Genomic DNA, 27,637 nt, shown 5'->3' on the forward strand with positions numbered 1-27,637 from the left:
GATGGCTGTTTAAATTCACACTTGAGACTGTGAACTGGGATAGCTGAGGGGCCATTCCACCTGTTTTATGGTTCCTTATCCTATCCCATAGGGGAAGGGAAGGAATAGTAAGAACATAATCTCTGGAGGAGATAAACTGCTGCAGTTTGAGAGTCAAGGTTCTTTGTCTATTTGTAATCCATAGAATATAAGAGCTGTGCAAAATTAGACTTTCAGAACTGATGATCTCTTCTTGTTCTTCTCAATGTGTGAGTGGCAGAATACTGTATTTGTTTTCTTTACATTTGCTAAGGAAATGGGGTTTAAGCAGTCACACTGTCTGGCTGTTCGTCTTATCCTGTAAATTGTGACCATTGAATGATTTCAAACAACTGAGGGTAGAGAGGTCTCAAAGGACCTGTAAAAGGTTGCAGTGTGAACCATAGGCTTTGCATGGTAGAGCTTTTCTAAGGATGCCAACTGCAGGAAAAATTAAAATAAAACTTTTTCTTAGGTGCCCCAACAGTCACAAGATAAGAATATGCAAGCAGCTAAGCACTGTTGTTGTTTTGTTTATCTTAAATTTACAATATAGTACTGCAAGTGATTGCAATGTGATTACAATTTGTAGGTTAGGTGTTTCCTTAATTATGCTTATGTTCATATTCACAAAATCTGGATGATGTCTGCTTTACCAGGAATTTTGCCTGCTGACTTCATTAAAGATGTTTGTTAGATGACTGAATTAAAAATGTTTGTTATGATGACATCCCTGTTGTTTGACTTAATAAAATTCTAAACAAGTTATATTTAGGCACACTGCCTAAAACTGTTGACTTAATAAGAGGTAACAACAACTTGGAAGAATTTAAGTTTACCTCCTTTATGTATTCAGCAGAGATAGTAGCCATCAGATTTGGAAGACTGAGGGTTTATATTTCAAAGGACAGTTATTCTAAGAACAGTTTCTCTTACAGAAGTCAAAAATAAGATCTTCACAATTCAAATGAAGTAGATATTAACAGTATAAATCACTCTTATCCTCTAGCAGTGCAGTTGCTTCAGAAGTGGTTACATTAAAAATACAGATATGACCATTTTATGTGAAACAATTTTCAAGTGAAATGTCAGCCAAATGACAATCCCTTGTGACTAAGAAAGGTGACTATACTTTTCTATCTCATTAGGGAAGATTTACTTCTTTTCCATCATACTTTTAAAAATACTGAAATGCTCTTGTTAGTAGCGTCATCTGTACCTTCAGCTTAACTATTAAAAACACTAACTCATTTAAATAGAAGGAATTAATTTAAATATGAGGAATTGCAATTATCCTAGACAGTCTGTGGTCCTTACTCAGATAACCATCTCTTGCAACTCTAACAGAAATATACACAGGGGTTTATTCTTGTACAATGACATATATCAGTGAGTTTGTAATGAAGTAATTTTAAACGATCTTGTTATTCCAGGCTTAGCTTCTGTTCCTCCCTCCTTTGCCCTTTCCATCCTCCCCACTATGGGAAGCAGTTCAGTTTCCATTTACTTAGCAATTTCATGTGCATATTTAGCGATGTGGAAGGGCCTGAGGTTTTTCAGATCATGTTTAAAAAATACATAACTTCCTCTGATAAGTCTTGCCTCCTTTTTCGGTGTGTCTCAATAGGCCTGGTATTTGCAGATAATGTCTTGCTTGTGCCTGTTTCAGTGCAGCTTTTGTCTGAGAGGATGGGGCAGATCTGTTTTCCGTACACTCGGTGCATTTACGTGCTCTTATGTGCAGGCACACAGACTGGGAAATCCCACCAATCCAGACTTTCTGATGCTTAAGCTTCAGTTGTTGGGAAACATTGATAAAAAGTGCTATATGTTTAATGGAAGAAGTATGTATCTGTCTGACCTGTAGACGAGGAAAATGTGAGATGTGGACCATTTAAATTTGATAGCCACAGAACTGTGTTGAAATATATGGCTGTCATTCCTGAAGGCAGCAGAGGCACACAGATGTGTCATGAGTACTGAAATGATTTGGCTGTTGCCCAGCCATAGGAGTTATCTTTGACCCCAGTCATCAAACCAGCAAGCATAATTTGCTCAACATCCATTGTGTGTCTGAGTGTATGTGAGAATAAAGAACTTTTATTTGATACTGGGACTGTATAAAGGTTATGCTTTCCTACTCACAGTATTAATTCTATTACCTGCCCTTGGGAACAAATGAAAAGAAGAAATTAATTTCTCTATTGCTAGGTAACGTTTCCTCTTAGGTTAAAATACAGAATAAGGAATAAGATGATTTTTCAGAAGTTATAGAAGTAGATTGTAACAATCAAGGGAGAATCATTTAGACCAACAATATAAAGTCATACTCAGAGTAACACATTTTGTCTCTAGAGGCTTTGCTTACTGGAAGCAATTGTACTCAGTAGAAATCTCTGTGTTTGTGTTCTTTATTGGAAACATCAGTTCCTGAAAGCCTGTTCCTTAATTACATTTTATATTAAAGTTTTGTAGTCCTGTGTGAGTTTTCTTTGGATTAAATTGTTCACTTTTTCTGCTGGGCCTAATTTGAGGATCAGAGTGAAAAAAATATTTTTAAAATTTATTTAATTTTTAAAGAATTTTTCTTTAAGTGTGAACACTCCAGATAAACAGTTACTTGTCATTGTCAGTAGTAATATATGAAGAGTTTGATGTTTCAGCATTAAGGATGTAAAGAGCTCCAAATATACAACTGCCTTTTTTTTCCCCCTCCCCTTACAAGGGGTATGCCTGTGTGCGCATGTGTGTTGAAGAATAGTTGATTGTTTTTAGTCAGCAAAAGGGGAGTGAATATTAAATGCCTTACAGTTAATTGTACTTAATGGGGGCAGCTGTTTTATTGGGTTTTGATTTGTTACTGTGCAGTGTACCTTTGTGAAGGCACTTGACCTCTGGTTTTTATTTTGTTTTGAGGAAATGAACCAGGCCAATGGTGTTTAGTTTGTAAACCTCACTGAAATCTGTTCTCTGTATCCAGCTGGTGACACTGAGGTCAGCTTCTTAAAACTTATTATTTTAAAGAAAAAAGGCTGCAAATGGAAGCTTTAATAATCAAAGCAACCTTCAAAAGGTAGTAGCATTTACAGCGGCATCTATTAGCTAAATTAAGGTCCTATTTTTTTAATAAGATGTTATGTAGAAAAAAAATACAATTTCTCAGGTGTTTTTCAGGATGATTTACAGCAGGTTTCATTCTTTGTTTAAGCTAACAAGTTTTTAGTCTGTTGATGACTGGGTTTGTAGCTGGATTTGTTAAGGACAGACTTTTTACATGTTACTGTCAGTTTTCAGGTTAGATGTTTTTTGTACCGTAGTTTTGTTCGGTAAGCTGCAACCTGTGTATGCAGCTTATATACATTATTAGGGAATAGATGCCTTCATGGGGAACCTGGAATTTGAGACTGAAATGCTATTCTAGCATATGTTGCCACTGGAAGTCCTGCTGTGGCATTCATACCAGTGGTTGCCTGAGTATTGAAGTTTTTATTATAGACCCAAGTTTAGGCTACTGTTCTCACCTTGGCTCTGAAATTTTGAGAGTGAAGGCACTGTTTTTATTCTTTACTTCCCTAACAGGGAACAGGAGGATTTTTCTTCTACTTACATGAGGTGGCTCAGAAAATCTTGTTCTCTTCCCAGTTCTGTTACAGGAATTCTAGGCTAGGTTTTTTGTGCAAGTGGTCTCTTGGCAACCTGATTGTAAATTGCTTCTTCACATGCATAAATCAGGTTTATGTAGCTAATTGATATAGTAGTTTTTCTATCATGAGGTGCTTCTGCGCAAGTTGGAGGTAGGCATGCTTGAGCTAGAGGTTGGAGTCGGTGAAATCCGATGGTCCCTTCAAACCTAAATTATTTTATGTTTCTAAAGAAAGCAGAGACACACTTCTCTGAGGTGTATAGGCAAACAGCAAAGGGCAGTGAACACAAGTTAGATCAGCAAAAATTCTGGTTACATAGTAGGAAAAAGTTGTTAATTGTGAGGGTGGTCTAACACTGGACCAGGGTGAGGGTCCAGAGAGGTTGTGGAATTTCTATTAATAGAGATATTCAAAATATGACTGAGCAAGCTTTTGGCCATCCTCCCATAATCTTGAATTTTAATTTCTTTGAGGTTGGCTCTGCTTTGAGTGTGGGATCACGGACCCCTGAAGCACCTTAAAATGTAAATTTTTCTGTGAATCTTTTATTATAGTGTATTTCACTCCTTGTATGGTATTGAAGATGGGGAGTTGGATTTCACTAAAATGTACAAGGTGACACTAGAGTAGAAGCAACAATACATTTTCATAACTTTGAATTTAGTGACTTAATAACTTAGATCCAGTGAGGAGGGTGGATTGAGTGTTTTGGGAGTCATATTTTAATTTTTTTTTCTTTGTTCTCGGGTAATTCTTTGAATAATTTTAAACATTGTTTCAATGCCTTTGTCTTAGTTTCTTCTTCATGTTTTATGCTGTCCATGTGCTGCTTTGTTTCCTAATAAACCATATATAATTAGAAATAGTCTGAGTTTTTTGGCTAATTATATAGTCAAAATTGAAGCTTCAGGAAGCTATAGCTATACAAGGAGAGAGGAAAACTAATGGAAGATAAACCACATACATGCTTAAGACTGCAAATCATCGTGAATTTTTCAGGCTGTCTTTATCTAGTTAAAGCTTAAGATCAGAGTCTCAGAAATTAAAGAGAGATACCTACTATTCTCAAGATTACTGTACTTAGCAGGAAAAAAAGTGCTTCGGAAGTCTAGATGGAGAACTTCCCACCATGACAGTGTACTGGGCACAGGTAGAGAACATTGTTCTTGTTTAGGTGCCGCAGCACTGGGGCCTGTGCTGTCTCTTAAGTACATCTTCACCATGGTGAGTGATCTGTACATCTCTTGAATGGTGCACTTGCAGAATCAACTCAATGTCCAGTGCCCCTTTAACTGCTGAAATACTGTGAACAACTACATGTTTCATGCACAGTTGCAGAATTTTTACAAGAGATGCGCAGTTGAAATGCTGTCCACAACCTGTCAGAAGAAAAGAAGCATTGCTTGTAGGGTGAACAGTTCTGATGGCCACTTGGAAACAAGCTCAATGTGCAGAGTGTTTGCCTGTATTCTCTAATTTCTCTAAATAACTTTTTTTCCTGAATTGGCGTATTTGTCTTGCTCTTCAGTAATTGATTCTGGGCATCTGATGATTGTGTAGTAGCCATGAAATTATAAAAAAAAAACAAACTCTTGTTTAGCATGGAAATTGTGAATGTAACCCAAAGTACCAAAGTTAATTCACAGAGGCATCTTATTGGGGCATTTTGTAGATTGACGTGATTTAAGCACTGGTTCCTACAAAATTTTTAATTGTAAATTTTAATTACTTCTCATAATGGAAATGTACATAATTTACAAGGACAGTGTTAGAGTGATTAATTTTCTGAGATCATCAGCAACATGCAGCTTAAACAAAGTGCAGCACTTTCAATTTTACAGTGATAAAGCACCCTGGCATGTGACTGAGGATTCATTTAATTGTGTACTTCACCAGAACTTGCAGGTTTATGCATCAGTTCTACTGAAAGGTGTCTGTTACTGGATGTGTGGCTTTACAAGAAGTTTGAGAGTTTTGCTAAGATTTCTGAACAGCATTTTAGTCATTGCTGTCTTCCATTTTACAAATGAAGGAAGCATCTGACCATAGTTCTCTTTGGCTTTGGAGCCTTGGTAATTGTTTTTGGTTAAATTGATGAAAGAATGCCAAAATGTTGTTCTCATCTGTTATCAAAAATAACAGAAGTATAGGTTAAAAGCCAGTGCTTTTTAAAACTCATTAAGGATTTTAAAAGAAATTAACTGCTATTGGGCTTTCCAGGCTTCTGAAGAAAGCTGTCATTTCACAAGGAAAGCCTGATGTTTAGAACTCCTGTAGAGTATTTTAGTTAGCTCTGATGAGACAGGGTTGCAGTTCTCTTTTTTTGGAGAGATCATAAAACCCAATTTAATTGGAATAATCCAGCTCTGCGTATACCTCAGTGATGAGACTGCTTAATAATTTAGTTTCATCATGTCAGTGCCATGGTAAAAATCCTTACTTGATAGGACATCAATTTATTGGCAGTGGAGTTGTCACTGAGAACTTGTGTAATGTAAAAGTGAGTGGATTACTGTATTCACCTTAATACCAGTATTAGATACTAGCTATATAATCAAAGTGTTATAAAGATTAACTTTGTTATCTTTCTGGACTCTCAGCACATCCTACTTTAGAAGGATGGCTTAATACTAATTGTTCATGAACACTACAGAATAACCTCTCTATCGAGGCTTTGTCTGTTCAGAATAAATACTGAAATGCAATTCTCAGTAGTGAAGAATTTGTTTATAAGCTGTCTGGGACATAAACAGACTTTTCACTGTCTAATATACAGTTGCATAGTTCTTATCAGAGATGCACATCCTTAAAATGTTAGCCATAACAACAGACTTTTGAAAGTACAGCCGTGTCAGAGAACGGAAGAGTGGGTCTGGGTTTCTTTTTAACATCTTATACAATGATGTCTTGTTCTACAACTGGAACCTCTAAGAAGATAAGTTATACAAATAAGTGACATACTGTTTTCCCTATTCTCATCCTATTTCAGCTATACCTAGAGACCAGCTCTGAGGGCAGGCCCATGATTTGCTTTTCATACCTGTTTAATGCTTGGCCTATTCTTAATCAGTCCTCAGTGCTTCCAGTTGTGGTGAGGTGATAGAAACGTGTGTGTTTTTCAAGAACTTATGGAGTCCATACTGTTTTTCAGAAATGTCTTTCAAAAACAACAGATACTGAATATGAAAACTATACCCTTACAGTAGTGTCTTAGAGGAGTACGTTAAAAATGAACTTCTAGAACACGAGAAAAACCTTACCTCATCAGACCGTTTGTCTAACTGAACATCCTGTCTCCAACAGCAGCTGATACTATGGGAAGAAAGTAAGAATTGGATGAGCATGTAGGGGTGCTTCCTTAGAAAAACCTCACAACCTTCAGTGGTTTGTGACATGGAATTTTTTGAATTTATAGCTCTAGGTGTCTTTTTCTTCTATGAATTTGCTTGGCTGCTTTCGAACCCATATAAATGATCTGCGAAGAGTGCATTCTCTTTTCTGTAGATGGGTAAGCGTGTGTTCATCAGAGAAGACAAGGTCAAGGAAATGCCCTCTACACTTGAGTGTAGTGAGGTTTGTGAGGCTTGGCTCCTAGAGGAGTTGATTTTTAAGCCTCTGACCTGCCTCCAAGAAAAAATGTCGTCTTGTGGTCATTAAGCAGCTGAGTCTAGACTGTGTAATTTATCATGCAGTTTGTAGTAGAATACGTAAGCAGCCCATTCCCTTTGCCAGATGCTCTTTCATGTTTTATGTGTGAAGTATTTTTTCCAAATCCTGTTTTTCTTTGGAGATGGTGGCGAAACCATCAGTGTCTGGAGAAGGAAAGGGGTTGAAATACCATACCCTTTTAGAATTCATCTGCTAATGAAAGTATGTGTTCCAAGCTGAAACCTGGAAGAGAATGTTAGTGATTGAAAAGACCTTACTAAGTTCCTTAAGGTAATACAGATGCATAAAGGCATTAGTGGGCAACAGTACATTGAAAGAAGCATGTTTATTATAACATGTTCATTAGTCTTTTCATTATGTCATTTATATTAATGTCTTTGGATCTCTGCTGCTGTGCTGCCACAAGACTATTTGTCAGCAAAAAACTTAAGGAAAAATTGCTTGTAAGTGGAAGAAGTGAGCCTACTTAGCTGTTCTACAAAGTTGATTCTCTCTTTTCCTTTTACTCTCTTCAGTTTTCCAACTTACTGCTATTTGTCTTTCTTTGTAGTGTATATTCTAAGCTAGGAACTCATCTTGCAGAAGGCAAAGAAATCTGCTTTTAATCTCAAGTTTATCAGGATCTAGGATACCGTTTTCTTATATGGTTTACAGCAAGTCTTTTTGGTAATACTTGTGTGTTACTGAGGTGTGATCGAATATTTATCTTCCCCTGAAGTAAGCACTAGGGCTATCTGTTTCCTGAAGTTCAGGGATAGTGTAAAAAGACACAAAACCAAATCCTTTTCAAAATATTACAAACATCTTTTAAGTAGATTAAGCAAAATGGAGTGATGTCATACAAACTTACTATTAGCAGTTGCTAGCAATCAGCTTGCATAAAGCATGCTTTCAGCAACATTCAATAGTGGATCTTCTTCTAGGCCATAAAATAAAATGCTATATATGACACATTTTCTTTTATTTTTTTCAGTTAGTAGCTATGTGCTTTTCGGTAACTGACTAGAAATGTGTGGTGGCTTTTTATGACTGGGTCTGTTTTAGCTCTGGAGGAATGCATGCAGCCTCCCATTTTACAAAGGCAAAATAAAGGTAAGGCAACAAATCACTAAGAGACTGCATACCTACTGTACTGTCTTCATTTCAGAGCATTTCTGCAAATATGAAAAACAGTACAGCGATCCTCATTTCTGTTTGGGGTTATTTCCTCCGCTAAAAGACATTTCTCCTGCCTATGTATATGCTCTCCAATCATCTTGGTGCTTTGCTGCCAAGTCAGATTGACCTTTCTTATGGGCAGATTTTTATTTTCTTCGTTGCTGTGTTGTCTGTCATAAGCAATGTCCCCACCATTGTAATCTTCTTGACTGCAGCCTATCCCTTCCATATTCCATTCTTGTCACTTTATCTTAAAATCGGTGTGATATCTGCCATCTTATAAAGAACTCAGCTCTGTAACCTGTAGGATTCTCATGTGTTTCATTAAATTCAGCTGCTTTCCAAACACATGATGATATTATTATAGACTGATTAGATGAACTGCACTTTGGTACCAAATGTGACGTTTTCTTCTGGTTCTAATTTTGTCAGAATTGGTGTGGTGCTTGAGGCCAAAACTTTACTCTGTCTGACCTCATCTTGCTGGATTTGTTGGCATTGACTGATCTCCTTTGGTACAAAACAATCTTCTTACTCTGTGACTTTTGCTGCTTTTCTCTATTGGGATTAAGTGATCTTGTCATACAGGTGTATAGAATACATCTCAAAGCGCTGGGTTTTTTTTCCAGTATATTACCAGCTCAAGAGCTCTCTGTTCGTGTCTCTCAACTGCTTGTTGCTGCCCCTCTGCCACCCTCCTTTGTAGCTGTTACAACCCTTTGTGAGGCCACACAAACTGCAGTAGATTGGGGAACTGTTCCAGCTTAAAAATAACCTTGCGAAGGAAAATGTAAATACCTTTATTATAATTCCATATTTCCAGGCTAGCAGGATTATCGTAAAAAAAAATAAATTAGTTACACAGTGTATTCTGAATAAGCCAAGAAGCTTAACATGATTGATTGTCAACCTTCCAACTCATGCAACAGTCCCATAGTCCACTTTAGACATGAAAAGATGCGTCATGCGTTACCTACTACCACCAGTCTTTTTCTATACTGAACTTTAATGCAGTGTTATCTTAGGGTAATATTCACTACTCTTAAATAATCTAGTACCTATCACAGTTTGGCTTTTATTGAAAGTAACTTGCAGAGTCATCAATGAAGTTCTGTTTAGTGAGTTCTGTGCAGCTGAAGATTTTTTTTTTTTCATTTAGCACACAGTTACATGCCTCAGTTTGTTGTAATCAGCTGGAAATTTTTTTAGTGGCTGACAGTTCAGACACTGGTTTCAAGCCATGTGATACATTTACTGTTTGTCTTTTTTTTTTTTAAACCATAAACCTGTGGACATTAGGGTTCACTTGAATGTCTAGAAAAGAGAGTGTAATTTCAGATAGAATTTTTTTTTTACATGGACTTTAGCCTACCCAGGAGCAAATACAATTCTTGCCTCACAGCACAGAGGTGTAGTAAATGTTACTGTTATGTGTAATCCATGGGCATTTCTACTTGTCTATAATACACAATTTCCACTTATCTGTAATACAGATTTTGTCTGTGTTACATACTTTGGTTTATTGTACTATCTGTACAATATGTTATTTGGGTATGTAGTGACTTTCTAGGCCATTCTGCTCTTGCCATCTTGAAGGAATACTGCTTTGTAGCTTCCTGGACTTGTAGTGTTGTGTGTCCTTCCTTGTATGCTTGCTTCCCAGGATACTGAGCTTTGATTACTTGATTCAGGATTGTACTTCTCAAAAAAGAATTGCCCTTATGCATCCCACTTTGAAAAGGATTTTTGATTGAAAAGATGGGCATCATAGCTTTGCAAGAGCCACCTTGACACTATATACAAGCTTACTTAATACAATAATAAACCTGGGCACTTAGCGGTACCTCTAGAAATCCTGGGTAGCTCCTGTCCCTCACAGTGTTGTCAACATAGCAGTTCCACTGCGTTTGCCAGTCTGTGGAACAGGATCTCTCACATGCATTAATCTAGCAAGGATGAATTGCTCTTGGGAAACTGTAGCGATTTGAGCATAGTTATTTTAATTTCCCTGGTTAAAAGTGTTTACTGACTTTTTTGGTCTACGTTAAATGAACAAGATCAGTTTCTAATCAGAGAAGACAAGAGATTTACACTGCCATAGTAACATTGCCCCTGGGTGAAACATACTAATAGCATTAATCTGCAAATATAACAGTGGTGACACTTGTGTATTCTGTGGTGATAGCCTTCTTGTCTGGACTATCAGGGTGAAATATTGCATGTGATGATATCTTCATATCATCAGTTTCATTTTGATGTAGTTTCTTTTTGTCTAAGTTATGAGGCTATCCTATATTTCCATCAGTTGGGCAAATAGTAGTTTGAAGTTAACTACTAGTTATGTACTTCCTAAGTCATGCTCTCATACGTTGGGTGAAACATCTTAAGACAGTGGATGTCCTGTACACAGCCACTGAGTGAGGAGGCCTGACCAAAGCCTGAGCTCTATGATGAAGCTGCTCAGTGTCTTACATTCCTTCCTTCTTACATTCCTTTGCATTTATACAGGCAATCAGGGGGACCTTGTATTTTGTCAGAACATGAGAACAGCAGCAGATTTATTTTGTTGATTAACTTATTGTGCTTTGTGGCTTTTTAAAGCAGGCTAACCCTTGGATATTTTTGAGTAATTCAAGTTGACTGTCATTGATATTTGTCCTTGGATAAGTGCTTACAGAGTTTTGCTGCTCTGAGTTACTAATGAATGATTTTCTTTTAATGCTCTGAATTACTGATTCACTGAATTACTCTGAAAACTAATACCTTACTAGTTACTGGTTAGAAATGTTTGCCTTTAAATCGCTTTTGAAAAGCCTTTTAAAAACCATACACCTGGCTGTGTGCCTATCTGATTGCAATCATCAGGAGTGGAGGCACATCTGTGTACCAGATACACATACACATAGTAGGAAAACACTTTCTTAGCAAGGCAGTAATCCTACAGTTTAAATTCCAGCAAAGATCAAGCAAGGGTTAACATTTCAAGTTTTTGTTTTGTTCAGCTTCAGTTTCCAATGTAAGCTGTACTTGTACCTTACTTATGAAAGCTTTTTTTATTTCAGCAACGGCTGATGAGCTATGGAAAGGAGCTTTGGCAGAGACTGGTGTGGGAGTAAGGAAAGGAAGAGGAAAGAGAAGGAAGAAAAAGCTAAGGAAGAATCTCAATAAAGGCCAGGAGATTGGTGAAGGTAGATTCACAAATGAGGGGCTGAAGAGGTGTCTTGACCTTTTCCTGTATAGCATTCCTTGATTTAATAAATTGACAAATTGCTGTTAATTTCTGTGGTGTCAGAACTGCTTGAGTTATTTTTGCCTTTTAAAAAAAATCCTGATGTGGTGGTTTAATGTTATTCTTGGTTTTTAAATATAAATTTTGTATGTTAAAATGCATTTGAAATATGTGAGAACCTTCCATTTTAATCCATTTTTCCAGTGTGCAAAGTTTCAGTCCTGATTTGTCATAAAGTGTAATTTTTCTCTGTTATTTTTAAGGACGTTCTGGTTTCCTCTGGCCTGGTCTTAATGCTCCTTTGATACAAGGTGGGAAAGTCCAGGCAATTACTCAACGAAAAAAAGAAGAACGAGAGAGAATTCAGTCTGAAATTCTTCAGCAGAGAGATACATGGGAGAAGAAAAGAAAAATAAAAGTTAAGAGAGAGGGAGGATGGAGTGGAAAGTGTTGGGGAGGTGTCCTTCTGGATCCTCCTGACCCAGGTCCTAATGGAGGTAGGAAAATTGAATATCTATCTCAGTGTTACTTAGCCTTTTTTTTAAGGGGCTCGGAGAAAGTGAGATCCAGACTTTTCCTATGGTCGAAAATTGATTTTTTACTTCTGTCTTATATGCCCATATGTGAAGCAAAGTGGTTAAAACAAAGAACAAGTTGCGTTACACAAGTGAAATTTATTAAATCACTGCTTAGTTTAATATAGCTGTTAGAATATTATGTTATAGACTGTATGATGTTATACTGTATTAGAGTACTGTATTGTGTTGTAGACTGTTATAGGAGTCTTGAAGTATGGAAATATTTTTTCTATGTTCAACATCAATTGTCTTGAGTATGAAATATGGGTTGTTTTTTTCTTAAAGAATCCTATGGGATAAATCAGGCTTTTTTGTCTAGTTCAAATAATGAAATATGGTTAAAGATTATGTAGTTTCAATGTAGCTAATAGAAGTTTATTTATTTGCTGCCTAGTTAAATATCATAGTGAAACTGGAGTTCCTGTATATAGAGTGGAGAGGTGACCTTAACTTTTTTTACAGTGCTGTTATTCAGACCACTAGAAATTTTATAATAGCTTTGTTTAACATTTAGAAGCCTAATCCTTTTTAACTAATTAAATATGAAAATGAGTTGTTACTCATATGCAGCTGATTTTTTCTTGTGAAGCATTTAATAATGCTTGTCTGTTTATTGTCATCTTTCAGTAGGCTTTTATAGTAAGATGAGCTAAGAAAGACAGTTGATATTTTCTAGCACTGTTGTTTCAGGCTTGTTGCAGACCCTAGTCATTCTAACAGTTAAGCTTGTTGATGTTTTTGGAGCTTTCTTTGTCCAGGGATATGTTCTTCCAGTGTAAGCTTGGATCTTGAAACATATGTTGCAGCAAGTCAACATAAATGAGAAATTACATAAAGGAATAACAATTACATTGTTGTCTGATCTTCTTGCAGTCACCTTTGCTCCCCAGTCTGCTTAGTGCTTTGTTTAATGATTTCTTTCTGTCTGTGAATATTTTCTGGTTACATCCTATTGGACATTAATTAAAAATTCAGACATGCTTTGAACCAAGTCATAAGGTAGTGAGAGCATTGTCTTTCCAGTGTGATCTAATGCCTTTGTCTGTGTAGATTGAAGTTATGTTGGCAGTTTTGTAGCTTTCTGCTTTATAAATTCATCCCATTGTTGCTATCTACTACTTCTCTGTTCCCTCTCCGGATTTTCTTTCTTGTGGCTGGTATAGATGATTTTGTGGCTTCTGTTGCTGTAGTGTCTGAGATACATTGTTTCCCTCAGACTTGTGAATTTAAGGAGAGCTTCCCTGCCAATCTCTTTGAGTATTTTGTGGCTGTCTTCAATTTTAAAGGGCAATTCATTCTATTTTAATATCAGCATAATACTGCAGTATACAAATGAAAGATTTCCTATATTTAGTTCCCTGTGTTTCATTTTATTCCTTGAAAGCGAGTATTCCATGGAAGGCGGTGACCTGACAATGGACTTGGCAGCCTGTCCCTGAATCTTACAACGGAAAAATAAGAGATTTGAGAAATTAATTAATTGTTGCAAATTCCCCATAAGTCAGTGATGGAATACAGAGAAAGACAAGAAAATTTCATGGTTCTAGTTCTGTACTTTGAACACAAGACTATGTTGTTTTTAAACTACTTGAAAATACATTTTAAATTTATTCCATTAAAAGAAGTGGCAGCTGTTGCAAACAACATTTATACATGTATGAATTTTACCTTCTGGTGTTTTCCTTGATCTTGCTTTTGGCTGATACTATTGATGTTGATTACTTGAATTAAAGTTGGCTCTGTGGGGGCTGTAGTAGTCAGGTCAAGTTCTGCCAGAAAGAGGAAAGGGTACTACAGTCAAAATAGGAAGATGAAACTGTCAGGTTGCATTATAAATGTGCTTGAAAAAAAAAAGGTTTCTGATTAGTATACAATAATTTCCTTTTAATCTGTTAAAAATTGTGGGTATTTTCAGGTCCCCATAGTTCTTTCAGCATCTTTTTATTCAGAGAATTAATGATTTTGCAGGGGAACTGGGACATTGGCTGTGCACAAAGCACTGTCAAGGTGGTAGGAGGAATAGATCCAATACTGCCAAACCCAATGAATCTTTTTGTCCTGAGACTATGGCATGGCTGGATTCCCTGGTGTCTAAGCAAGCATGAGTTCTGATTGAGATTCTGCAATTCAGCCCTTCCTAGTATTCTGCTGTTAGATTGTCTAGTAACAAACAGAGGTTGAGCATATGCTGCAGCTTCCCTTCAGCAGCATTCATATTTTCTAATGAAAACAGGTACAGGAAACTTGTAGAAACCTTGATGTTGTTAGCCTTCAACATCTGACAAATTCAGTGAAAACTGACAAGTGTGTTAAAAATTTGGGACATACTGTGATTGTATATGCTTTGTTCTTTCAGGGGGATCTTCTTCCACTGCATCTTTACTTATTGCGCTAGCCATGAGTAGAGAAAGAACAATATTTTTCAGTTGGAAATAAAATTATTTTTCTTCCAAGTTTACAGTGTTTCTTTGCAACTGAAGAGGCTTCAGAAAGGGAACAGAGTGTCTGGCATTCATATCCTCTACTGTGAGCTAGAAGTCTACTTCTTGTAGACTAACAGATCTCTAAATTGTGCCGAGATGGTCGTGTTTATAATCATCTTGGAGGTTATGTGTAAATGATAAAGCAATGTTTGGTGAAGAAATGAGTCCCCAGTTCTTCAATACTGTACTGTTTTCAGCTCCCAAGCCTTTCTCCAGAATCTCACTGTGACTACACCAAATAAAATATTAAATGCTTTAATTAACAGTAGTCTTCTATGTTATACTGAAATGCTCTTGTTCATGAGATAAGTTGGAAAAGCAGGAGGTTGGAAGGATTTCTTATCTATTCTACTTTTTATACCAAGATGTTGCATTTTACTCCATTGTCCTGTTTTCAAAGTCAGTAGGTTTTCACCCACAACCAAGCTGATGATAGGATACTCCTTGTAGCAACTGTCTCGGTATTAAAATATAGATTAATTACAGAATCACAGAATCAACCAGGCGGGAAGAGACCTCAGGGATCATCGAGTCCAACCGTTGCCCTGACACCACCATGTCAACTAGACCACTAAGTGCCATGTCCAGTCTTTTCTTAAACACATCCAGAGATGGTGACTCCACCACCTCCCTGGGCAGCCCATTCCAATGTCTAATAACCCTTTCTGAAAAGAAATTCTTCCTAATGTCCAACCTGAACCTCCCCTGGCGAAGCTTGAGGATGTGCCCTCTTGTCCTATCGCTAGTTGCCCAGGAGAAGAGGCCGACTCCCACTTCACTACAACTTCCCTTCAGGTAGTTGTAGACTGCAATAAGGTCACCTCTGAGCCTCCTCTTCTCCAGGCTAAACAACCCCAGCTCCCTCAGCCGTTCCTCATAGGTCAGACCCTCCAGACCCTTCACCAGCTTGGTCGCCCTCCTCTGGACTTGCTCCAATTACAAGTATGCTCTCAATTGCATAAAAGGAACCAAAAATATTTGCAATTTGTATTCAGGTGTTTGTGTTGTCATCAGGTTTTGAAACAGAAACTCAGAGAAAATGGGATCTTTCTGGCAGTGTCTGTGATTTGCAGGATTTTTGCCTGCTTCTGTAAAATGGATTTTGAGAAACACTGGTGGGACTGCTGAAAGCCAAGCCTAAGGGATTTGCTTGCTGACTTTTCTTACAGCTTGTGTCAAGGTGAAGGCCTATGGACAGGATCTGACTGGGCTGCTGGTCACATGTTTTTGTGCGCTCTCATTTGACTTGCTGTCTTTGGAAGCAGTACGTGTAGATGCCTATGTCATGCTCAGAGCTCTGCAGCATTCTTGCTCTTTTCCTCCTCCACAATGTTGTAAGACATTTCAAAAACATCTTACTTCTTTGAAGTCCCTTCTAATGACAGAGCAGAAACTTACTCTCTGCGCAGTGAAAAGGATATGTTCGCCACTTAGAGCTGAATATGTAATGTTCACCTGAACAGAACTCTGTTCAGTGTTTCGTTACTACTGTGATGAAAAGACTTGAACGCAGATGTGACATAGAAGTGATCTTTATTTTACAATGCAAAATACCTTAACTGTTACTAGACAGAATAAATGATGCTGTAATTGTCTTTGATTGCAAAGACATTTTTTCAGGCAGAATTTTAAATTCAAAGAGAAAAAAAAGTAGCCTCGCTATGTGATTATTATTTGAAGTGGCTATGTATTGTTTTGTTTTACACACATACACACCCCCACCCCTGTTTCTGGAGTTTCCCAGAAATATGTATCAAGAAGTACTTGCAATTTCTTTGAATCCCTGTTAATTGTCTAATATGAGTTTCAGAATATTCTGAACGAGATTGGATAATAGTTTGGCCATGATGGAAGTGACCCATTTGGTGATTTACCTTTTTATTTTTTAACCATTTACAGCCTTTGCTCAGTGTATATGAAATTTGGGGTTCATTTTAAGTTTTAGAGCAGTATTTAGAGAAGAAGGCAGTTTACGTTGCCAGCCAGTGAAAACCAGCAACGTTCTGTTTTCATAACATGCTGTGGATAGTTAGTTTTCATAGCATTTCTGCAGTTGGAAAGAATTAGGAAGAATATCAGACATAATTTAACAGAGATGCTTCAGTGTAAGTGGTGAGTTGCAGTAATTTCCAAAAGAAAGTTTCAGATTTAATTTGGAGAGAATATATAACTTAGCTTGTGTTCAAAATATTCAACAAATTCTGAGGATGTCTTGGATTTTCTATCAATCAGCTTTGCTTTCTGTGTGTTGTTGAAACAAAGCAGTTAAATTTGTATGTCTTGCTTTATGATTTAAAAAATTTATTGTTCTTCTTTTGTGCTACTCTGGTTACTTAGGTTGGACAGTCTTTGGAGGCTGTTTCCATCTTACTTCCCTGAATGTATGGTACTTAAAAGGATGAGATATTGATTACAGTTGGAGGTTGGATACCTAATAGAGCACATTGAATCTATTTAACAGTTGTCATCTCTCAGTTATAACAGGAGTTGTGTTGTAATTATAACAAGAGTACTAGGAAGTTATCATTTTAACTGGATTTTTTTAAGCTAGTTTTCTTCACATATGTTGATTTTACTGAAGAAATGAAAAAAACCCCTATGCTTTATAAATAAGAGCTATAGGCTGTTTTTTCACTGACCTTATTCAAAAAGAGATTGAATAAATGGAGTCAAGTAAAAGACGTTTGAGGTCTTTCTGAAAGGAAGCAACTAATAAAGCTCACTTTAGATACGTTTGTTCAAATTATTCTTACCTTTTCTACTTACTGCTGAGATTAATTTATAAATTACAGTTACGGAAAGATTGTGTCCTTTTTAAATTATACCACGTACAGGGAGATGTGCTGATAGGTTAAGTAATACAAGGAAATGTAATACTCTATTTTTCTCCCAACAGAAACTTATGAAGATTTTGAAACAAGAGTCATTGAGGTAAGCATTACAAATTTTTTCAAGGACTTTAAATGTTTATCACTATTTTGTATTGAGCTTGCAATTATTTAACCAGTCTTTGCTAAGTCAGTCTTATAGCAATAGGAATTAGTTTGGTATTCTGTTTCAACTGCATGACATAATCTGTCATTCTTTTCATTGGGTCCTTCTCTGTTAAGCAACTAATATCTAATTCAAAGGTGGTTGTGAGTAACTCTGAAATAGCAAAAGCCTGCAGATAAAGCTTTGATAGTACACATACAACCGTAATAGGGAATGTAGTAAAGTGTTAGGGTTGTTTCTCAAACAAAACTACAGGTAGGAAGTCGTATAATTCTGCTTGTAAGATAATCCATTAAAGGTGGGGAGTGGCAGCACAGGGCAGAGAGTGAGTGGGATGAAGATCCCATTTTGTGTGTGTCTCAAGTAATAAAATACTCACTTGTGCTAGATGTCTAACCTATGATACTTGCACCTTCTGGGAAAAATATTCCAACAAAATTTCCCATACATAATTTTATATCCACTTTGTTACTGTGCTTATTGACAGAGTAAGGATGATGGTTATGACTGGACTAATGCAAGTCTTGTTTCCACCCTCATTTCTAAACAGATTATGTAGCATCATCTCACTTTAAAAATATCTGTCAATCAAAACTAGTAACTGACAAAAGATGTCTTGTGTTCTGGTATTTTCTTTGTCTCTGGCTTTTAGTAAATAAGATCTAATATATGCTGTAAATCCTGCTGTCTTTCTTTGCAAGTAATAAGGTTGACTCTCAAATGCTTATCTTGCGAACTTACTGCTGATTGGACATCATAGAATTATTCTCTGTACTCTTGAACTCTGACTGGCTGAGTAGGGCTTCTTAATGGAAATGTGGTATATTTTAAAGAATAGCATATGTGCTGAAATGCATTCTGCATGCCCTAGGTATTTAATGAAATCAGTGAATCACCTTAGAATAATGTTGTAGTGGTAAGTTAAGCTACGGAGATTTAAAAATATTGAATCTCTTCTATTTCATGACGTCACCTTTTTCAAGCATACAGTAACTTTCCAATGTGTAACTGGTTGTATGCAATCCTTTGGTTGGTGTGAAGTGGTATTAGCTGACTGCTAAATCCATGTCACTCAAGATATTTGCTGACTTGACAGCAAAACTTCAAGCTAAAGGGTAAGGTCCTTAATGCTATCAAAAAAAGTTCTTTAGCGACCCAAAATGTTAATGATTTCAACAGAAACACCACTCAGAATGTGGTCAGAGAAGATACTTACTTCAAATATGATAAAGGTGGATTTTTCTTCAAAAACTAGGTAATCCATTGGTAATAATTTTTTATTGGTGAAACGTAAAGTGTTAGTAATGCAGATATGTGGACCCATGCTGCTTGTCAATGGAGAAGCCATTACTGAAGAAGGCAACTTGCAATTAATTCCAAAGCAGACCATTAACAATTAGTGCTACGCACACCCACACTACCGCAATATATTTTATGCTTCCCATTTATCTTTTTAGTTTTTCTTTAATTTCGAATACATTAGTTGCTATGGAAACCATAGAACTAGTATAAGCATTGTTGGGGGGAATTGTGACTTCATAAGTAAATTGATTTCTTGTGACTCTCTTGCTCCCAGTCCAGAATCAGGTGATGCACAGCATCCAGAAAGGGAGCAGCTCTGGAAGTGACAACAATTATTTGCTGTCTGTCTTTGCATGTTCCCTTCTCTTCTACTTGCATTGTAATTTTAGTGAGACTTGTGGTAGCAGTGGCCAAGTCATTTGCAAGTCTATCTGTGTCTAGAAGTTTGTTTTGTAGACAACTGAAATCTCAAAATTATTTAATTATTTATTTAAATACCTAATGTGATAAAAGGACTTGATATTTGCTAAAATGGTTGATACATTAGAAAGCAAAACCCTCTATGGTGTGGTAAATTGACCACTTCCAGCTTGGGGCATCAGAAAGCCCCCAGAGAAGATAAGATTTGGCCAAGTTTTTTTTTTAGTTCATAACTACTGATCTTACTGGTAAAAGAGAAGGGGCTGGGAGAAATTCAGTTTTACTTGCAGCACTTTTTGGTGGTGTGGCGGGTTGACCCTGGCTGGACACCAGGTGCCCACCAAGCTGCTCTGTCACTCTCCCTCCTCAGCTGGACAAGGGAGAGAAAAGATAATGAAAGGCTTGTGGGTCAAGGTAGGGACAGGAGGATCACTTGCCAATTACAGGCAAAACAGACTTGACTTGAGGAAATTAAATTAATTTATTACCAATCAAATCAGAGTAGGGTAATGAGAAATAAAACCAAATCTTAAAATACCTTCCCCCCACCCCTCCTTTCTTCCCGGGCTCAGCTTCGCTCCTGATTTCCTCTACCTCTTTCCCCAAAGCAGTGCAGGGGGATGAGGAATGGGGGTTGCGGTCAGTTCATCACATGTTGTCTCTGCCGCTCTTTCCTTCTCACGCTCTTCCCCTGCTCCGGTGTGTCCTCCCATGGGAGACAGTCCTCCATGAACTTATCCAACACGAGTCCTTCCCACAGGCTGCAGTTCTTCGTGAACTGCTCCAGTGTGGGTCCTTCCCATGGGGTGCAGTCCTCCAGGAACAGACTGCTCTGGCGTGGGGTCCACCATGGGCTGCAGGTGGATATCTGCTCTACCATGGACCTCCATGGGCTGCAGGGGGACCACCTGCCTCACAACAGTCTTCACCACGGGCTGCAGGGGAATCTCTGCTCCGGCACCTGGAGCATCTTCCCCCCGCCCCTACTTCTCCACTGACCTAAGTGTCTGCAGAGCTGTTTCTCTCTCCTCTTTCTGGCTGCAGGTGCACAGGTTTTTTTCCCCCTTCTTAAATGTTACCACAGAGCCGCTACCACTGTTGCTGGTTGGCTTGGCCTTGGCCAGTGGTGGGTCCATCTTGGAGCCAGCTGGCATTGGCTCTGTCAGACATAGGGGAGGCTTCTAGGAGCTTCTCACAGAAGCCACACCTGTAGCCCCCCCCCCTACCAAAACCTTGCCATGCAAACCCAATACAGGTGGGATGAGATCTTAGAGTCATGTTCAGCTCCTTGTGCCCTGAAGCCCACCTCACCAGTCTGTGAAGCCCCACAAAGCAGGAAACTCTGCCTGTGACTCTTCGGGTCAGCTGCAGGGTGGAGGAAGTCACCCTTGCGGATCACTGTACAGAGGTGGTTGTGAAAGAGTGCTGCCATTCTGTAAACAGCTGCTGTAAGGTGACTTCCTTCATATAATTGGGCATCCAGAGTGGAAGAAACTGAGCCTCCAGTAACTGCCACTGAACTCTCACTGACCAAATGAATTCCTAAGGACTTTCTTTCAAAATTTGGATTGTGCTTTGATACAAATACTATGGAGCATAAATCAACCCAGTAGCTTTGTGTATAAAGTAATGAGGAACATTGAATCATAGAATATCTTGAGTTGGAAGGGACCCAGAACAATCATTGAGTCCAAATCCCTGCTCCTTGCAGGACTACCTAAAACTAAACTATATGACTAAGAGCGTTGTCCAGATGCTCCTTGAACTCTGACAGGCTTGGTGCCATGACCACTTCTGTGGGAATCCTGTTCTGGTGACTGACCACCATCTCAGTGAAGAACCTTTTCCTAGTGTCCAATCTGAACAGGAAGTTGTAGACTGCAATGAGGGCACCCCTCAGCCTTCTCTAAGCTGAACAAACGAAGTGACCTCAGCTGCTCCTTGTAAGTCTTACCCTTGAGACCTTTCACCATCTTGATTGCCCTCCTCTGGACGCACTCTAATAGTTTGATGTCCTTATATTGAGGAACCCAAAACTGCACACAGTACTTGAGGTGGGGCCGCACCAGTGCAGTCTACAGTAGGACAGTCACCTCCCTTGACCAGCTAGCTGCACCCCAGGGCACGGTCGGCCCTTTTAGCTGCCAGGGCACACTGTTGTCTCATATTCAGCTTGCCATCAACCCAAAGCCCCAGATTTCTTTCCGCGAGACTGCTCTCCAACCTCTTGTCCTCCAATGTGTATGTCTCAGGTGCAGAATGTCACTTGCTCTTGTTAAATTTTATATGATTGGTGAGTGCCCAGCTCTCTAGTCTATCCAGATCTCTCTTGTAAGGCCTCTCTACCCTTAAGGGAGTCCACAGCTCCTCCTAGTTTAGTATCATCAACAAACTTACTTAATGCACATTTGACTTCTGCATCCAGATCGTTTATAAAAACATTGAAGAGTGCTGGCCCTAAAATTGAGCCCTGGGGAACCCCACTAGTGACTGGCCACTGGCCTGATGTACCCCATTTACTATAACTCTTTGAGCCCAACCTGTCAGCCAGTTGTTCACCCGATGTATTATGGACATGTCTAGCCATATGTTGGACATTCTGTGCAGAAGGATACTGTGAGAGACCGTATCGAAAGCTTTGCTAAAATCCAAAAAACCCACGTCTACTGGCTTCCCTTGGTCAACTAGATGGGTGACCTTGTCAAAAAAGGAAATTAAGTTGGTTAAACAGGACTTTCCCCTCGTGAACCTGTGTTGGCTATGACTAGTTGCATAAACTTGTTACTTTAGAACAGTCTCGTGTTATTTACTTACCTACAGATGGAATTGCTTATTAGATTTATGTTCTTTTCAGGAAATTTGCAATTAATATTTAACTATGTTGTTATTGAAAATCTAACTAGTCTAGCTGCTGCTTTCAGAAAGAGACTACTCTCATTTCTGTGATCTGAGAGCCAAGGTAATAACCTGAGTCAATACACATTCTGTGATAGATGCACATCAGGTTTCTGTGCTTAATATGAATGTTGATACCCTTTTCTCACTATAAAATAAAGTGACTGTCCATTGAGTTGTTACGCAATTTTAAATGGGTAGAGATGACTGTTCATCACTTTACTGTTGTCGTTACTACAGCTTTGCTTACCAAACAGGTCTCTGTGAAACATTGCTTGTATTTTTAGCCAATATTATGTTGAACCTGTGTCCAGACAAGGTATTTGTTCCGAAGTATCTGTGTTTGAGTTTCTATTTAGTTTCACTCAAAGCATATCATCTTGTGTTCCACTACCAAAGTTCACTAGTGATGCCCTTTTTGGAAGGGATCACAGTCTCTCTGTCTGCTACCAGGCACTGTCATCTCCTGTTGGAACAGCTGTTTCCTTCATGTAAATCCCTTTTTCAATCCTTTATCTGACAAAACTGGCAACAAATAACGTGTTCTTAATTAGTAGGATGCCCTTGAAAACAGTTATTTGTCTCAAGATTTTGCCTTGTGGTCATAGTAAAATCTCATATTCAGATTTTAATCTGTTTAAGACTGCAGCTTTCTTCTGCGCTGTATATCTCTGAGCAAGCTATAAATGCCAAACATTGATTTTCTTGCCAGACCTATGTCTGACTGCATTTTTCTTGGAACATGGCCAAACATCTTCCTTCTTGAGACAGGAAAAAGTGAACCAGTCCCTTGACAATAAAAACAGAGCTGCCGCCTAAAGAACTGTGAAATCAATTGTTTACTTGTTTTGGAGAGAAAGGAAAAGGTTGCCCTTTAAATGGGATTGTAGTTGAAGAGGGATGGATATGGCCACATCCCAGTCCAGAACAGGACCAAATGTATAGACCAGAGAGTCCCTTTGTCTGGGAGTTTTGCAGGGTTCATTGCAACACAAGGCTGTATAGATTTAGGAGTAGGATGCAAGATGTGCAAGAGACCTTAAAGCTACATCAGTATCTAGTTTCTGCCACTGTCTCTTCTGAGAAAAAAAGCAGATACTTCAAGTTAGGGAAATAAATAGTGTATTTCAATAATAATACTCTTACATGGTGCCTTATGTAGAGGCTTAGGATAAAGGGTAGAACCAGAAGTACTGACTATCAACTGTGAACCACATCTCATGTGGAGACAGGAAACAGTTTTCTGTCTTTTTGTTTTTAGCTCTCAACTCCCTGTCATTGTTTTTGTCACCTGTCTTTGGAATGATGGTCAACTGCCTTTTGCTTGAAATTATGTTGCCATTCCTTGTTGAGGTACTTCCCATGAAGAAACATTTTATTCAGAAATTATTTTCACCAACATTTGAGAATTTTAGTGTTGTATTTGATGTGATAATACAAGTCTATCTATTGTCTTAATTGAAATATATGTGGCCAGAGTAGGTAAGATTTTGCCAGAATTAAAATAAAATACCTTTTAAATGGCCTTGAGGAGCTAATAAATAGTGTGTACAGGGTGCAAGAATAAGAAGAAAGTTAATATAACTGAGAGCAGCATTCATTTCTTTTAAACTGTGTACAAGCATAACCTATTGGGGAGTTACTTTAAGTCTATTTAATTGGGAGAGAGGGATTGTGAGAAACATTTCCTTAAACAGAACAGCCAGATTCGCAGCAGCTCCTTGTCTGAAAGGTAAAAGAATAATCAGGCAAGTCAGAAGCTGAGTTGACTGACAGCTCTATTCCAGAAAAACCTCTGTGGGTTCTCTCCTGTCCTGATAAATGAGCATATGGGTTTCTTTGTCCTTGATTATTTTCCTGCATTTTGCTGTGACGACCATTAGTTGGGAATCCATCCAGCAGCTTGAATGATTTCTAGATTAATCCTATGTATCAAAAACCTAGTTTGTTGCAGTGGTTTTGAATATCTTCTGAGACATGGAAAACAGTGATGTTGTATTGTAATGTCAGATTAGGTAATTAAAAGTCATGAGTTGGTTTATATATTTAAAAAAATCCTCCAAAGGAGAAAGGAATAAGCTGTTTTACATGTCTGCTGTGATAAGGATAAGAAGCAATGGATTTAAATAATGAGCAAAGGAAATTTAGACATAAAGGTTGAGTTGCAAATGGAAAGTTGAGTACTAAAATGGATTGTCTGGGAGTATATGGTGTGTCTGTCACTGGAGGTTTTTAAAAACAAGTTAGATAAATCTGTCAAGAGGGTGAGAGGAGACAAAATCGGTAACCTTCTAACCCTTTTTCCTGTGATTCTTTAAGATTGCTCAAGTGCATTTCGTTTAATCTGTAGATGTCTTTGGGGACTCCGCTTTATTTTACTTTGTAAGTAGCATAATTATTAAGGTTAGGGAAGAGTGATGATAACATCCGTACAAATGAAAAATAGTTTATTTTTCAGGTTTTTTTGTCAGTCATCTTTTAAACTTTTTTAATAGACCTTTCTTTCCTTGATGCGTGAGGCATTATTTTCCTGAATTAAGTTCTCATAATTTTTTTTCATTTTTAATTTTTTAGTGTTCTAGCACTTAGACCTTAGAATAAGATGAGTATTTGTAGGGTCCTTTCTGTTACCTTGAGAAAGCTATTTTATTCTTTGCATATGGTTACTATTTATTTTAAAACTAAATTGCCATTTAAGATCAACTTTGACTTTTCAGAGTCTTCAGCAGAATGTGCAAAGTGGTACTGGTATGTGCAAGAACAAATGAAATTGAAGTTAGTTTAATGAGGGGTATATTTTCCATTAATGAGTGTATTCACTCTAAATCTTAAGATAACATTTATCAAAGGATCTGACCTGCACTGGCAGTTCATATTTAATGTTCTGTATGTCATCTATATCCAAACAGACATGAATATAAACCTATACAAATGAGTTTAGTATTAAGATTTTTTCTGTGTTCTCAAGTGTCTCTAACATATTCTTGTCAGATTTGTCATTGGTGCCTAGAGATGATAGAAAATAAAATGAGTAGTGAACTTGCACTTAATGTCACAGGTGGTTTGTTGCAATAATAAATGGGATGCATGCTTCTATACTTTATTGCATATGGTGGTAATGATACAAAAATCGGAGATCTCCAAACCCCCTTGCTTTCTAACTTCCCTCACCGAAGTGGGAAGCTAGGTGCGGCTGGGTAAGGAGTCCGAAAGAAAACTCAATAACACCAGAGTGTGTTATTAAGTAGGCATTCTTTATTGCAGCGCTGGGCAGCACTGGGGATTATCCACCGTGAGTGCTCCACTGGTTTTGCAGATTTTCAGAGATTATATACCATAAAGTTATACATAGTCATAAGATTCCCAAGAGCTCATTTGCATAGTCATAAGATTTCCCAGAACTCATTAATATATGTAAATGTCCATTCTGCATGCGCAGTCGTTTTCTCTGGTGGTCGTCAGGGGTCTTCAGATGAAGGCTTGTAGTCTTCCTCACTGTGTTCACTGACTGACCCCTGCTTCTGCGCAAACTCGGTCCGTGGATCACGTAGGTCATGTAAGCTATGTCCTTCAAGGCAGCTGTTGCAACTCCCTTATCTTTAGGTTTCTGTGCCTCTGTTTTCCCAAGGCCAAGTTGTCTGAAGTGAAATACAGCCATCCTAATTAGAAACTATCTTTTCAAGGCCCAGTCGTCTGAAGTGAGATATACCTATCTAAATTAAAAAAAGGCTCCCCTTTGTTTATTTATATAACTAGGTTAGTCGAGTGTCTAAGGTATTTACAACATCCTCCTTGTTCTTGGGGCCCCCAACTGTTTCAGTATGCATATGTCTAGACTTCCCCAAAACAGCTTTTAAAGGACGGTATTATTGGAAAAAAAGCTGGTGATCATCTGATCATATGTAAGTGGATAACCTGATCCATTTATGTACCAAATTCCCATTTAATACTGCTTTAGAGATTATGCTGAGAATGGTAAATGCAACAAAAATGAACATTTACATGAGCATTAATGAGATGTCTTGAATTACACCATACACTTCTTGTGCATTCTTATTTTAACATGCAAAATTAATCTGTTATTCTCAGGTTTAAAACCACACATGTGTATGGTTTCATTTGAGATGCTGAAGAATCAGAAAAGCCTTCTCTATTTTTTTTTTTTAGTTCCTCTTAGATCAGGAGTAGCCATACACACAGTAGATTGTTGTGGTGGGTTTTGGAAAACTCACACAATTTGTTAAAGCTGCTTTAAGTAAATGAGTTTTTGGAGTGGACTGGGCACACTGGGCTTTGACTCTGATGTAGCAAAGGCCATTTGGACCACTTAGCCTTTAGCTGTGTCTGTGTTGGAAGGCAACTTGTAATAGTTGAGTTGCATGGGCACCGTTCATAAAAGAAGGGATTTTTCTTGATGAGCCCTGCAGTTGGCAGTGCTTTCAGTTAATTGAACGGGCACAGTGCAGAAAAGTGGCTGTTGTTTTGTTACTGTGACATGTCACAACTGTCTGTCGGTTTGGATACTGCAGTAGGTATTTATTAAAGTTGGCTGTTCTGTGCTGGCACAATTTTTTACAGTCAAATTCATTATATTAAGCAACAAAATGCATTGCTATGCAGTGCTTCCATGTGCTATAGAAATCTGTTTTACCGCTTTATTATATCTGAATAATAAAAAAGCTTTTAGAAGCAGGCTGGGGCCCTACTGTTATATGAGATTGCCACAGATGTGAACTGAGAGAGAGGAGTAGTTTTTGCAGAAAAATAGCAGCCGCAGCAAAAACTTCTATATTCAAAGCCAGCACTGAGCCCAAGATAATTGAGTCCTCTAATTTTCTGATAACAAGTATGAGTTTGGAAATAAACAGATCTTTTTTAGCATTCTTATTTTGAATAGATGGCATATGTGATGCTATTTCTGTGTGTCTTTTCCATTATCTTTATCTTCACAACAGTACAGGAGGTTAAAATAATGTTTTCTGGGAAATTATACTTTGCAGCAAGAAACTGAAAGCCATTTTTAAAGGACTGTCTTATGAACAAAGATACAAAAGCCCTTTTTGTTGTGACTATGCTACTAAAAAGGCTGTGCTCCCTTGCTAAAAGAGAGAAACTGCATATAAAAGTGTTTTCTTATAAAGTAGAAACAGAAAAGCTAACTTGTTTTTTTCCCCTGCTTGTAGAATAGAGTACAAACAAGGTCAGATTTTCATGTAAACTAGAGCTAAAGTTGTTACAGAGAAAAAG

At 37.9% G+C, this 27,637-nt stretch overlaps 1 protein-coding gene across 1 annotated transcript in view; it reads left to right on the forward strand.

The window, feature by feature from the left end:
* Positions 1-27,637, forward strand: part of MRPS5 (mitochondrial ribosomal protein S5) — a 68,761-nt gene that overhangs the window by 9,132 nt on the left and 31,992 nt on the right. The window contains exons 3-5 of the mRNA XM_068402432.1: positions 11,552-11,677; positions 11,982-12,215; positions 17,676-17,710. Coding sequence (XP_068258533.1) covers positions 11,552-11,677; positions 11,982-12,215; positions 17,676-17,710 — 395 coding nt within the window. The remainder of the gene's footprint in view (positions 1-11,551; positions 11,678-11,981; positions 12,216-17,675; positions 17,711-27,637) is intronic.

Source organism: Nyctibius grandis, chromosome 1 (assembly GCF_013368605.1).
Source record: "Nyctibius grandis isolate bNycGra1 chromosome 1, bNycGra1.pri, whole genome shotgun sequence".
Lineage (NCBI taxonomy): Eukaryota > Metazoa > Chordata > Aves > Nyctibiiformes > Nyctibiidae > Nyctibius > Nyctibius grandis.